At 43.2% G+C, this 14,842-nt stretch overlaps 1 protein-coding gene across 12 annotated transcripts in view; it reads right to left on the bottom strand.

Annotated features, from left to right (window-relative positions):
• Positions 1-14,842, bottom strand: part of SLC6A6 (solute carrier family 6 member 6) — a 112,392-nt gene that overhangs the window by 25,874 nt on the left and 71,676 nt on the right. For 9 of the 12 annotated variants that reach the window (XM_021409616.1, XM_021409620.1, XM_021409618.1 and 6 more), the window contains 3 exons: positions 7,275-7,514; positions 6,502-6,636; positions 3,990-4,224 (listed from right to left, as the gene is read on the bottom strand). In XM_021409616.1, the coding sequence (XP_021265291.1) occupies positions 3,990-4,224; positions 6,502-6,636; positions 7,275-7,514 (610 nt within the window). Of the gene's footprint in view, positions 1-3,989; positions 4,225-6,501; positions 6,637-7,274; positions 7,515-12,147; positions 12,230-14,842 lie in introns of those variants that run through there. The other 3 variants (XM_021409621.1, XM_021409624.1, XM_021409622.1) reach the window with 1 other exon arrangement.

The raw sequence follows: 14,842 nt of genomic DNA, 5'->3' as shown, positions 1-14,842 counted from the left end.
TGTTACTTCTCTATGGCCTGGCAGCAAGCACACAAAGTGATGTGCTGTCTTTTTTTATCTTGAGTTATCTGGTCTCATAAAGGCTCAATACCATAAGGAATCCACTCAGAATTACCAGTGGGGCCTCAGAGTTAAAATGGTTTCATGAAATCTAAACCAACATTTTTTTGCAGCAGAAGCACTCAACCTGGATTTGAAATATCCTGAAAATTAAGGCAGCAGGAGCGGGGCTATGCCAATAACTTCGGTTTTGTTACACAACTCACTGCTGCTTAGATCCAGCCAAGCTCACTCACCTTACTCACTCAACTCACTTCATGCCATGAATGCACTAAGTTGTTGCTAATTATAATTTATAGTCATGATGCTGTCATTAACTGTCATTAATATAATATCAGTGGGGCAACAGGCTGGGGCTGAGTTCTTAGCAACCATGAATTCCTGAACTTTGTTCATACTCCAGTATCTTCTAGTGATGTGTAGTATGGAAATGTAACAGAAGCCGCAACTGGCTTCAAAAACAAAATGAGGAGAGTTATGCAATCCTTGAAGGATATCCCAGCTCATTAATAAAGTGAATGCAGCCAGGACTTACATAGCACGAAAGGCGAAACACCCTGACAGACATGAATAGCTAACACTGAAGCAGTACGTACCAGAAAGCTATTACAACGGAGAACGTGAAACAATTGTTAAAATTCTCAATTTACCCCGAAAGGCAGAGACAGCTGCCCTGGATTTATTTCGTTTTTGTGTTGCTCCCTTCAGGATTACATGCCATTAGCATGTGATGGTCTTTCTTGGGATTTGGATGAATAAAGTGTGCTGATTACCCAATATTTATAAACACTTGGCCAGCACCAGACAATCAGAGGTTTTGTTCAACCATAATTACCCCATAACAATTATCCTTTATGCATTAATGTGTGTGTAAGCCCTTAAGGTTTGGGGCTTTAAAATAAAATCTTCAGAAATAAGACCTGAAGCATGTGATACCAAGAGGCAAGTCCCTGATACAAAGCCAGATTTGCTTAACCCCCTTTTATTGCTGCTCAAGCAAGCATGTGATTTGCACAGAACATTAATTCAAATGAACTGAAATGTCAGGCTGTACTATATGTCCAGCCAGGCTGAGAAGTACACGTGTTCTTCAACACGAAGAGGTTAATGCATCTATGTGGTCAATTATATCTCTGCAGCGTTAGCCTTACAAAGCAGGAGTGATGAGGACACTACATAAATCTCCCACAATAAAAACAGCATTGGGTTTCAGAAACCAAATACTCAAACCCCTAAATTAAATTGGAATTAATTGTGCCACAAAGCAGATGGATATCTTCAGTTAAAGGCTATTTATTGACCTGTCCTTTCGATGTGGGTAGCTGGCTGGCTGGCAGCTGGCATTGTCTATGATGGCAAAGTACTCATAAAGTTCTTGAGATTATTTTTAATTTCAGAACCATAAAGCATAGTAGCATGGCCTTGTAAAATCTACACTACTTTAATGACAGCAGGGCTGAGTGATCTCTCTCTGTCCTTACTTGAAGACACCAATAGCTGTTTATGCAGAGAGAACAGCTATTTTTAATACTTCTGTAAGAGCAATGAGTCCCAAAGGCAGCTCGATCTGTTAAGGACAGTTTGCTCATGATGAAACTGTGAGCTATGGACAGTATGTCTGTATTATTAGTAGTATGGAGCCAAATCCCTTCCTGGCACGACTCCAGGGAAGAGTTTAGTTCATGATGTTTAAAACCGCTATTTGAGGACAAAAGTTAAAGTGGCCTTGAAGTACATGGAAAGCTGCCTCCACGAGCACTGGTCACTGAGCAGCCTGTGCTCTGCTGTGCAAAAGAAACAACGTGGGGGCACAAACCTACTTGCCCGGGGAAGGTGAAGGGAAAGGGAAAGCATTGCGAGGACCAACAATTTCCTCTCCAGCCTTGGGTACCTCCAGCTAGATGACATGCATTGGGCAGTGCCTGCAGGAGGATTTGGTTCAGCTTGCAGAGTTTTAGGATAGAAACTTGATTTCTTTTAGAGGAAACTTAACTAAAAGCTCCACATCCATGGGGACATAGTTCCTCCAGCCCACAAACAGGCAGTCCTGCCACCTTGTACCTGCTGTGTGGTTACCCATGGCGTCTGGTGTCGCCCAAGGTCCTGGATCCCATTGAAGGGGCCCACCAGCTCTCCACATGTTCTTCACACCCTGCTGCTTTCCTGCCTTTGAGTTCATTTCCCATCTTAACTTGCCCTAACTTCTACTACTGTCCCACCTCACTGGTTTCTTCAATCTTTTATCACTATTTTTCTTTTACCACTCCATTTCCCACTCCAAGCCCTATTCCCTCTTCTTTATGGTATCAATTACCTCCTCAGTCTCCTATAGAAGACATACCACCTGGGGCCCTATGGAGACAAGCTCGTTGCTAAGTCTATGCATTACAGGAACAGAAGCTTCTGGGACAGCAGGACAACTTTGCAGCCACATCAGGACGCTGCTAAACTCATGAATGGTACAAGAGGACTGGTGAGCAAACTTACTGCACAAAATGAACACACTGCTCCTCAAATCCTGTGAGAGCAACTCTGTGTCATGGCAGCACGTGCTTCTTGCCAAGGCCTTCAGACCTTTGAACATCCTACAAAAACAGCCATTCACCTGGATTCAAGGTCCTCAGTACCAGAGTCATTGTGGGAGAGTACAAAGGAGTAAGAATTGCTTCCTCTTCTCCCATAACTTGCCTTCAAGTTTCCCAAAATATCCAAAGATGCCATTTACCAAATCTTTCCTCACTTGCTCCTCCACTTACAAGGGAGGAAAACACCTGGGAAGGTATCAGTCACTCAGCAAGGAAAGGCAGTGCCTGTGGCATGGGGAAAACAACTGCTCTTTCAGCCCGCATCCCATCACTCACACAGGTCACCAGTGCATTTTGACAAACGGCTCATCAAGATCTGCTCTGCACTTTGTACTTTGGCTCTTGCATTACAAATTTTAGCACAGTTTGTAATACTATTTTTTGTAAACCTTACACATGCCAAATACATTTGGCACGAACACAATTCCTGCTGGGGCTATTGGCTGAAGCCTCCTTTTAAAAATAGAGAAGTAGGTACAAGTTCATCAGGAACCAAACAGGATTTAAACACGTTGAAAGATAAGCTGGATCAGAAACTTATTCTACTGCTAATCGATTATCACATCAAGCCAAGAAAAAGAGAGATTTTCTTCCCAAGCTATATATAGGTTCTTTGGATTTAAGTTTCCCTACAGGTGTCTTCCTCTGCTGCTGTGTTTTGACAACTGTATAAACACTCAGAGATTTGAGATCTTGCCTGTTCAGAAATAAGTTATGAAATATAATTTTAAACTTGAAAATTAACAGAGAAATGGAAATAAGAAGCTTAAGCCCAACAAAATCCAGGCATCTAGTAAAACAGAACTCCTCAAGGATTGCAGAAGAAAATGATGGAATAAAGATGATTGGAGAAACCTACAATACAGGACAACACCTCTGTCAGTTTTATTGATGAGGTCATGCTTTGCATCTTTGTCAAACTGATATATGTTATAGCTTCACAAAGTGCACTGCAGATGACAACAGCAAGGGAAGAGGCAACACAGAAGTGGTGATTTGTCACTGCTTCCGTTTTAAATTCCTGCTGCCATGGCATGTGAAGTGACTTGTTTCTATTCTCTTGCTGAATTTAGAGAAGCCCAGACAAGAGAAGAACAAGACATCCTCCAAATTAGAAATTGCACTGGGCTTTTAGGGCTTCCTGTACTCTCTAGGCCAATTGTGGTTATACATCTAACAACATCTTCCACTGCTCCCAGACTTACCAGTCTGTCAAATGAGTGATATCCAGAGCCATTTTCTTCTCCTATCTAGCACTCCCCATTAGACTTTTGCAAAATCTCAGGCGTGACCCTTGGCATCCCCCAAAGCATCCCAAAGGTGCAAAGAAGATGGAGTACTTACTCCCAGAACTCTGTGACAGGAGAGGTGAAGTTAGTTGCATTCAGTGATATCCAGAGGGTTTTGTTCTTCCTGAGAGTGTCTTCCACGCAGGTTGGCGTGTTCCACTTCTGGTGGCAGTGAGCCCATGGCAGGACGCTCTGGAACGACTGGAACAGGTAGTAGAGTCCCCAGGCCAGGATCACAATGTAGTACACGTTCAGAAGGGACACAATCACTATGGAAGCATAACCAATTCCTGGCAAGAGGGGAAGAAAAAAGAAATATGCACGGACGTGACATCTGCTCCTTGCTAGGGCGCCTCGTGAGGTCCGGGAGCTGGTGCTACTGCTATTCCTCCTGTGTAGTCAACTTGCATCCCACTCTCCCACATTGCTGTTGGAAAGTGAACTCACACATAAGCACTGCCACTGTCTTTGCTTGTACTGGTACTCAGGGTTGAGCTTCAGGCTATGGCTTGCTGAGATTGAAAGGGCAGAGAGGCAGGGTGTCTAGGCAATTTTACACTAACCCAGCTATTTCAGGCTCTATTACAAGAAAGTTAAGGCATCACACTTCATGTATTTGGGAGCTACACAACCTCACATCTCACATCTTGAGTACCTGCTTGGGTAACCCCACTCTCGGCACACCGTCCCCCCATGCAGCTTCCCCAGAGAGAGCTTGGCCGTGCACTCCTGAACCACTCACTCTTCTCAACTGGCTCAGCTCTGTATAAGTGCAAAAAAGGACAACTCTTGAATGAGTTAAAAAGGAAAATTCCAGAGTTATTGAAGTGAAAGCTGCTGTTTCTGCCCCAATTTCACTTGTCCAAAGGAAGCACGATATTTGTAGCTGTTATGGTTAATTAGATCAATGTTTAACTTTGCTATCAATATTTGACGATAAAAAATGTTCCCTGTTTGTTTTTAAAAGCAGGGTCACAGGCAGATAAGGCTGAGTGCTATACAACTTTGGGAGGTGGTGGAATGCTGTTCCGGTGCAGGCTTTAATTAAATACCACAACTGTTCTCCTGAAGCTGCTATCTCTCTTACCTTGGCAGTTAAGCCCCACTGGCAGATCCATACTACGTGTTAAGTCAGAAGCAGTCACTATTCTTGTAAATACAAGTGAAAGGACACCAAGAAGCCCTATTTTCTGAAAATCTTTTAGTATATAGAATATACTATAGTATATAAACCTCCAAGAATGAGGTTTGGTACTTAGGAATGACAGGAAAAAAAAGATTTCCTTTAAAAAAAACTTAGAGTAGACTCCCAGAAGAAAATGAAAAGCCTATGAGGTTCCCTTTAACAACATCCTGATGGCTACTAGAGCTCCTGGAATATCTACCTTATGTTTGTAGTTTCAAACCTGACTGTAACAGCAGTCATTACTAACAGAGATCATCTTTATGCTAGGTGAAAGCAATCAGCACAAGTGCTATTTATCCCACACAGCTGCACTTTATTTAGGATATATAGCTAACCACATTACTAGAACAACAGTTTCTCATTATAGATGCTTGGGAGATTGCTATTTAAGCTAGGAACATTCATTTCTCCTCCTTTAGAGTAAAGGTTTCATGGAGGTGGAAGGAGGAGGAGGAGGAGGAAGAAGAAAAAAATGGAACTAAAGCAGCGCTGTTACATCAAGCTCAGTAGCATTCTGAGTATTACGTGGGAGTGTAAGCCCCAGAGAATGCCGACCCTGCTGTAGGGAGTGATGCAGAGATATCTGTAACAGCAGCAGTGGCAGAGCTGGAGACATGGCAGTGAGAAATGCCCATCCTTTCCAAATGTAATTTAGGAAAGAAGAGTGCCCCGCTATTTGATGCAACTGCTCCTCATAATTCTACCTGAGCTGTTGGGCTGTAGAGGGGAATCTACACACAAGGCAACATCCTCAGTAATTTTGCTAACCTGCCCTTTGCTTTTCATTCTACTTAACTTTAAAAGTAGTGTTTGTATAATTCCTGTGAGCACTGAATGATTCTTCATTTGCCAGCAAAAGCCCTTGAATAACAGGAGATGAACATGATTGTTTGCCAGGGCAATCTCAGTTATGACCGAAGTCCTGTCTCTGAATCCTACACAAAATGCCATGCAGGTTTTGGTCTTATCAGTAATAGACGAATGACGCCAGTGATAAGCTTTCACATGGCCAACACATTTTGACTTCCAGACCAGAATAATATTTTGAAGATGTTTTTGCAAAAGGGCATGTAAAAGCCACTAACTTTCCAAAACAACACCTTCTCTGATACCAATGAATAAAATGTGCAGTTGCCTTTTTAAGGCAAAATATGCAATTTGTTTCTCGCTTATTGGCAGTTCTGCCAGTTAACAAGATGATAGCATCAAAATCAATACATCGCTTTGCGCTTCAGACTTTCTGACTTCTACCTTTCCAGGAACCAATATCATATCTTCAATTACTAGAGCAGATAGCTGAATGAATGCAAGGGGAACTGCATTGCTCTTTCTGGTTTACAGAGGTGTCTTCAAGCAGTAAGGGACAATAAGAGGTACTAACCAGTGAAAATAGGGCAGATCTTTTCCCAGCATGTAATTCCACCTTCAGAGGTATACTGTCCTAGCACCACCTCCAGGAAAAAAACGGGAAGACCTCCCCCAAACAGGAAAATGAAATAAGGAATAAGAAATGCACCTGTGGAGAAAATATAACAGGATAAAATGGAGATGAAGTGAGTGACTCTACTCAGAGTAGTTTAAAAACTGTTAACAGACATAGATAAACAAAGAAACATATTTGATACTTTAATATCAGCATTCAACAAACTTAATTCCAAGGTTATTTTTGCTCATATTCATGTACTGCAAGTGAAATGGGTATATGCAAATGGAAGGGCACTGTCTTACCTTTTTAAGATGAAAATCTGCAATAGCAATGGGGTTAGGAACACAACAATCTCAAGTGACTCTGAAATCCAACAGAAACCATTGTTTGATGTTTTGTCTGATTATTAACATTGAGTCACTCCCTTAGCTCGCATAACTCCGTATTTGCAGTGTACAACAGAATACAAGTCTATGATAATAGTGTATCAGAGTCAGACTAGTAGCAGAACAAAAGAGTACAAACGGTTCAGTAGTATGAAACTCAAATCGCTATTGGTTTTCCATAACTTTTAACAAAACCTATTCAGTAACAAAACAATTTCTCCCCGAGACTGGTGAAAAAGGCAGAAAACAGATGCTGAGTGACTCTTTAAAAAATGAGAAGGCACTGAAGAGAGCAAGTATGAGACACGCAGATTGATTCACGAGAAGGAAATAAATACTTACCTCCGCCATTTTTGTAGCAGAGATACGGAAACCGCCAGACATTGCCTAAGCCAATAAATCCCCCGGCCACAGACAGCAGAAAGTCAATCTTGCTCGCCCACTTCTCCCGCTGGGGCGGCTTTCCTTCTGCCTCATCCTCAGGCCGTGTCCCCGGGCTCTTGCCGGGGGAAGGTTTGAGGATGTCCTTGTGGAAGTCTTTCAAGCACTGAAGCTTTTCCTTTGTTGCCATGTTTCTGCTTTCTACATAGAAAAAAAAAATAGTACACTGGGTTCATTAAAAGGTCTTTACAGGTAGAGCTCTCTAATGCTGCAAGAACTGTTTAATCCAACTCAGTTCCATAAAAAAAACCAGTGTTATTTATCAAACTGAGGTATGGAAATACGTACGCCTGCTGCCTTCACTGACTAGGACAGATAAACAAACCATCATGGGACTCCGTGGCCACCCCCTTCCTGTCCTTGCAACGCACGGGAGAGCAAAGGCTTGACACCGCTGCCTACCTGCTGGCCACAGGCAACAGTGCAGCAACGCTGCTCGGCAAGCAGCCGCACTCAGCCTTGACTCCACTATAGATTCTGTCTGCAATACGTGTCTCAAGCTGCTTCCATCTCCATAATAAGGTACAAATCACTGCATCTGATTCCTGCTCAAAAGTTGAAGTGAAATACAGCAGAACAGTACCTCTCACATTTTCAGATAAAACCTCTATTTCCCAATAACACGAACCATCCTGCATCATTTATTGCCTGCAATTTCCTTTCCCTGTAGTGCTGTAAAGCTTTCAGAAAACTATATATTCATAAAAACTGGAATGGAAAGTCATTTGTCCCAATCAGCCTGCAGGAACTGAAGAAACCTTTGCAGTTTATTCCATTTTCATAACTGTACTGTTTTCCCTCAACATCAATAAATGGACAAAAATAAACCTCTAGATTCAATTATCACACCTATGCAGCAACTGAACAATTTGCCAAGAATGATGGCTCCTTAGTTAATTAAAAATCCAGTGGCATGAGTCACCTGATGCAAAACCCAAATCATATTAAACAGTAGCCTGCTTTTTGATTTATATATTTAATTTGTAATTTACAAAAGTCAGAGATTGCATAAATAATAACAGGTAGAATTATTATATCTAACAAGTGTCTCTTTACACAGATTGCCTAATGAAAATAATTTAGGAATAGCTTGTAGTCTGTATGTTAAACCTGAACTCAGGCACACGAGGCCAGCTCATTCTTCATACAACTCAAGTGACTTCAGCTGGATCCGACCAGTTATTTTTGCATAGTGTTTTGATGCTGGAAAGCACGTGAAATTTTCACCAGATCCGAGCAAGCCAGCAAGTTTATTCCAGACCACAACCATTCCCTGCTTGTACATGTCATTACAGGTGCAGTCATAAAAAATCATGCTTCAGATTATCCCAGTTGATAGCTGCAAGCCTCCTACCTGCCTGCTGGTTTTGATCTCTAACCTGATTTAGCTTGTAGCAGTGACCTGAAACCTGCGCTGACATTAGCTCTGCAGGAAGTTTTTAATCCGAACATGATTCTGAGATAGATATGCATCACTGTACCCGTAAATCTTTCCATGCACCATGGAAAGATTCAGAAGGCTAACATTTCAGCACCACAGCAGCTCCACATTCGCCCTACTGATATATTAGTGGCCTTTGCAAAGCGGTTATTGCGACAGCAGTTGCCTATCAGGCCATGATCTAAAAAGGAATTTTAATCTCCCCAGTGCTAATCATTATGACTTTCTATTGTTTTTAAAATGGGCCACTGCTGACAGCAGTTATAAGCAACTGTAATACCTCTTAGTTAACAGCAGAGAGAGCTCACAGGAGGAGAAAGTTACCCACAGAGTGGTGGATCTCCATCACCCACCATAGGGGTATGGGGGAGGGCGCACACTCCTCTAAAAGACCTCCTATTAGATACAAGGTATGGGGCAAACTAATGCAGTGATTGAATGAAAATATTAAGGCCAGCTCTGCAAGAGCCTTTAGGCACCTAATTGCTCTGGGGAATTATTTCACAGCTAACTCATGTTCCTAGTATTGTGCATGGTTCAGTCAAGAGGGATCCACACCAGCCTACGCCTCCTTGGGACACTGGCATCTCACTGCAAGCCCCAGACAGGCTGCACCTGGCAGCATCCCCTGCAGTCATCACTTGTGGGAAAAATTAGAAAGGAGGTGCACATACTTCTCTTCAAAGAGGCACTGACAAGGTGACCGATGTTGTCCCTAACAGAACATCAACCTGGCATGGAGAAAGCCTAATTTCACTGTCTTTTGTTGTCTGTGCTGCACAAATCCATATCTTTCACCTGGCAGGAGAATGTCATAACCATCAGGCGACAGATTATTCTGGGCTGAGGAAAGGAGGGCGTATGAGCTCTCTCTCATGGAAGCTGTTCCTCACAAGGGTTACTGAAACACTCATCAGCAGAGGAAGAAAGTGTGCAAAAGAGAGCACAACTCACACCTAGTGCTTAGGACACCCTCTTGTTTGTCAGAATTTGTTGGTGAGCTGCTGGGACAGCCATAAACCTGCTTAACGGGGCAAAGAGATGCATACATTTATAGATCCCTGCAGGATTAAGGTTTGAAATTGGAGCTTAACTGCTCCCCATGGGGACTGATACTGGAAATATCCTGATACAGGGCACTGGGTACATCGAGAACATGCGTGTCAAAACACAAGGGGAACTAGAGATATTAGCCACCTCAAATATGAAAAACTGTGCCTGGGCTGCAATTTTTTGCAATCAACTTTTATCCTGCAGTAGAGAGTTCTTTACTTTTTGCCACCTCTAATCCTCCTCACTGCAGATTGACTTTGACCCAAATGTTACTCGGTGCTACACAGAAAGTGCCACTTTTCTCATTCTGTAACCCTCACTCTCCCCGGGACAAGCTGATCACCCTGTGGTTTGTCCTAATTACCTGCACACCACCTGTGAAATGGTGCTTTCTCAGATGCCTGCTTTGTAACTGCACGGGACTGCATTTTAAGAAGAGATTTCTCATTTGTCTTAGAACACCTCAGATTAATGGATATGCTCAAAAACCTAATGACTGAGTGTAAATTTTCTATCAGCCTTAGCTAGGAGTGATCCCTCTCTTAGCATGCAAATGGCAAATCCTCAAGCCCACGCTTGCTTTTGGGGTGGCTGTTTCATGTGATGCCAAGAGATGGACCACTACAATCTTGTTGCAAGTCACGAGCTTTGGCTAGCAGGCCACAGTACAGTAGTGATCTAACACCTGCACAAAATTAGCAACAGCTCAGCTTTGCTATGTATCTCTTATCTAGTCTTGCTAAAACCTAATTGTGTTTTGAGGGCCGGCAGCTGTGGCTGGCAGGCACGTACCGCCGACCAGTACCATAGGAATTGACGATAAGCAGCCACCTGGGACTGCAGTCCCAGTCCATGTCACGTTCAAGGGATGTCGGATTTATCCCCCTCTGCTGCCAGCCATTGGTGTCCACCCAGCCATTCCCAATTACAGGAACTGTCTACAAAGGCTGCAAGGGTGGGGGGTACGGGCGATTCTCCTTGGCGAAGAAAAGCCAAGAAAATAAAGTTTGTTTAGTGAAAGGCATTGTCTTTTTCCTTAATGGGGTTGGAGTTTCATTTCCTTTAGTTATGTCCCACTGGGTGAGGTTAAAATGGCTCTTAAGGGAAACAGTCTGACAGAGATGCTGAAACAATATGTTGTCACCGCCCAGGTCAGAACCAGAGAATAATAGGTTATTTTTACTGTATCACTTAGTGGGGATGGTATCCGAGATCTAAGTCCATCTGATCCCCCAAGGAAATATATTGTAAGAAAATGCTCTTACAACCACATAGTCCAAAATGAACGATCCAAGTCGGAGGCACATGTCTGCTTTCTGGAGACACGTGTCTGCCTCCAAGAGACACGGCTGCCTGTGAGAGTACCCCCTCCAGGAAGCTTTGGATGGCCCCAGGAAGCTCTGTCTGCATCTGATGAACTTAATAGGGATAAATAAAGAGCAGCAGTCAGGACTGCCCACTGCAGTGTGCTGCTAGGCTGAGCACGGCCCAACAGCCAGCGCTTGACCCAACAGCAAAGGGAGCCAGGCCCAGAATCTGCTCTCACGTACACTGGTACAAATCCTAATTAACTGAGGATGAAGGTATCGATTGTCAAATTGATGCTGGTAGAATGTGGAAAATTAGAACAAGGGAGCAAGCATGGCCTCATTGCACGTCTCAAACGTCTGTTCCCTACACAGCCAGGAGCATCTCAGGGGCTCCTCAGAAGAATCACACATCTGCCCTGTGTGCCTGGTGCAGGGATTTCCTCGTGGGAAATACCCCTGTGACAACCCCAACTCTCCTGCTGACCTCCATGGCAGTCCCTGAAAATACCAGGAGACTAACCATAAAGAGAGAGCCTTCACAGCTAACTTGACCTGGGTCATCTGCTGTGACACAGCTATCACATCTTTGCACGTACAGCCTGCGCCTCAGATAACCGATACCCTTTAAAAAACACTGGCATTGAAATGTAATCCTTCGTAACATGCAAAAAATGAGGGGTAGGGGAAGGGAGAGGCCGGGCAGAGGTTCCATGGTGAGCGATGCACATGGAGGAAGGCCACCAAGACCTCCTGGTTGTCAGAATGACACACAACTCACATTACTGCTGAACCACCGACTTTTTTGGATAGACAACCCCCAGATTACACATCTGAAAATACACTGTTCGGTTTCTGCTCTGGGATTACAGTAATGATCCGCTCCAAGCTTCTTAGAGACAGAGACAGGAGACGGACGCAGGGTAACGCCTCCCAGGAGGAGCCCCAAGGACAAACTCATCACAGAGCTTACCTCACTCAATAATCCTTAAAAATCAAGTCTTCGAACAAATGGTTTTCCAAGCTCCGATGGATACACAGAAATCAAAGTCTGCCTGTACACACAGATAGGCATTTGTAAATATTTGTGCGTGCTAAAAATGCATGTCTTGTCTTGTATCTGAAGATCATAAGCCACAGCAAAGGAGCTACTTTGGTTTTGGTCACTGCATATAAACTCTGAATAGGGATTGCATACACTCAATTTGTGACTAGAATCCTAACTGAATATTTGTTTTATAACTCTACCATTAGAAAACTAAAAGCAAAGTGTATACTCAGAGTAGCTCCAACCTTAACGGGAATTCTGCCTGAGGAATGATTGCATGTCTGTACGGCTGATTTGGGGATTATTTTTGCAGTGTGATGTGTATAACCACTGCTTCTGCTTTCAAGGACCCTCTTCTACCAAGTTCAGCTTGTGTGGACTGCGTACCTTGAGCTTCTCATTGCTCTCTCCTTTTCTGTCTCAATGGTTTTTGAAACACGTCTATAATTTATCACATTATAATTAATTTTTCTAGCCCTACTTAAACTCATTACCTCTTTAGATATTATCACCTCTTTAATTTTTCTGCCAATTTTTTCTTTCATATCTTGGAAATCAATGTAATGCTCCCTTAAAAACAGAGCTTTCCTATATCTGTTTGTCAGTTTCTTTCTTTGAGTTTCATATTTATGTTCATGACTATTTCAGAATCAGCTGCCCTGATTTCTGGATCAGAGGAGTTGTTCTTCGAATAAGCAGCTTCAACTCTTGCTGAGAGCTATGGAAAAGCTGGTATTGATTTCAACAGTAGTAGGACCAGGTCCGAATAAAACTGCATTTATTATGTTTGGCTCATTTCCTAGGATTACTTGGAACTTTGAAAGCTGTAAATTTTGATGTTGACAGCTTTTGCTCCCTCAAGGAGCAGTGTGGTTAAGCCAATCAATACGTGATTAAAATAAACAGCCCCTTGATCAAACTTATGGCCATAGTGCAAGCCTTCCTGATCTGCAAAAGAAAAAGCTTGTAAGTTTGGCAGCCCTGGAGGCCACACTAGTATCTAAATAGCACCTGACTTCATTTATTGTCCTTAACTCACATCCAAGTTCCTTCACTGAACAAAATATCTATGGCTTCTGAAAAATGATATCCCTTCCTTTACTGCACACGCTAACTCCGTTCTTAGCAATGCCTCAGCTCCCTCTCACTCAGTCTCTTTGTCTTTAATGGACTCCTCTCTTCCTGGCTATTTTTCCCTGAGTAAGCATATTTATTTGAACATCTATCAATTCATCTTTCTTCGCTCTCAATTTTCCCTCCAGCTTTTGCCATCTCCCTTCCTATTTATTCATCTTTCCTTTTTCTCTCACCACCACCCATTTTTTAGTTTTCTAAGGTTGACTGGAAAATCTGCTACTGAAAATGTTCCAGGAGGAAAACGCACTCCTTCACAAAGCTGAAGTCTATTCTGAAAGGAAAGCCCAAGGCTTAATGCAATTTCTTTTTCATCAGTAGCGATCTGGATAAAAGACAGCTTCTTTCCCCACATACTCTTTTTCTCTGTGGTGTTTCCATTCAGGTTCTTCAAATAGTTCAAATAGGTACTTTGTTACAGCTCAGAGCTGTTACAAAATTTGGAATCTTTGCTGGGATCTCAGCAGCAGAAAATTTGCTGTCATATAATGCTCTAGATGCTCATTTTGCTATACTTGTTATCTGAAAGAATAAAACAGTTACAACCAACCCAGGGGATGTACCCAATGGGAGAAAATTAAGAACTCCCCTCCTGTTGTGTGGGGTGGAAAGAAGGTGAATGACGACCCACAGAGGTCAAACCCCAGTGGGTTCCAGAGGGAACACAATCCCTATACACTGGGGCAGAGGCGGAGATGAGGGACAGAACTGCAGAGGGACAGAAACCAGAACCTGCAAGTCTCCTGTAACCCAAAACCCAAGCATCCTGCACTGGAGAGCCACTCTCCTCCTGTTCTGTTCTACCCTCAAAGAAGAGAACCCAAGGCCAAACTGCAAAAAGGAGCATGGAGGAAGGTATGAATGCAAGCGTTGGCAGAGGGTGGGAGAACGAATGGAAAGTGCTCATCCCTGGTACCCTGCACTGGTAATTACGTGTGGGAAAACATCGAGTGAGCACTTGGTTTTGTTCACGTGAAGCCAGCAGCTGACCTAATTTAATGCCCCTGGGTGCACCAGTGAGCAGGAGCCTGGCTGTCAGGAGGCTGGAAAGCAGCACCAGCTCCCTGCTGCTTCCCCAGCACCCCCCCCCCCACTCTCTGCTGTACCAGCTCTCCAGTTGTCAAAGTGAAAAAACATTAATTCTCTGTGTGATACCACCTCTCAAAGCCTTAATCTTTAAGAGAGGGATCTTATCAAAACACAGGAGTGTATCCAAGTGTATCCAAGGTGATGGCTTTGCAGGCAGGATGGGCATTGTAAAGATGACTCAATGAGCTGTGCGCATCTTCAGCTTTTCAACCAGCTTGCCTCCTGCAGTTATCCAACTTTCAACTAAAGGAACAAGCATTTCTGTACCTTAGTCTTGATTCTAAAACTCTGCTGTTCAGTGGATTGCAATTCTCAAGTATGTCTTGGTGTTAATTAAACAAGTTCTATTGCCACTAATAAACCACACAAAAAACTACGAAGACAGTCTCTCATCCTG

The sequence above is a fragment of the Numida meleagris genome, chromosome 11 (genome assembly GCF_002078875.1).
Source record: "Numida meleagris isolate 19003 breed g44 Domestic line chromosome 11, NumMel1.0, whole genome shotgun sequence".
Taxonomy (NCBI): domain Eukaryota; kingdom Metazoa; phylum Chordata; class Aves; order Galliformes; family Numididae; genus Numida; species Numida meleagris.
This window is presented reverse-complemented; position numbering and strand designations above follow the sequence as displayed.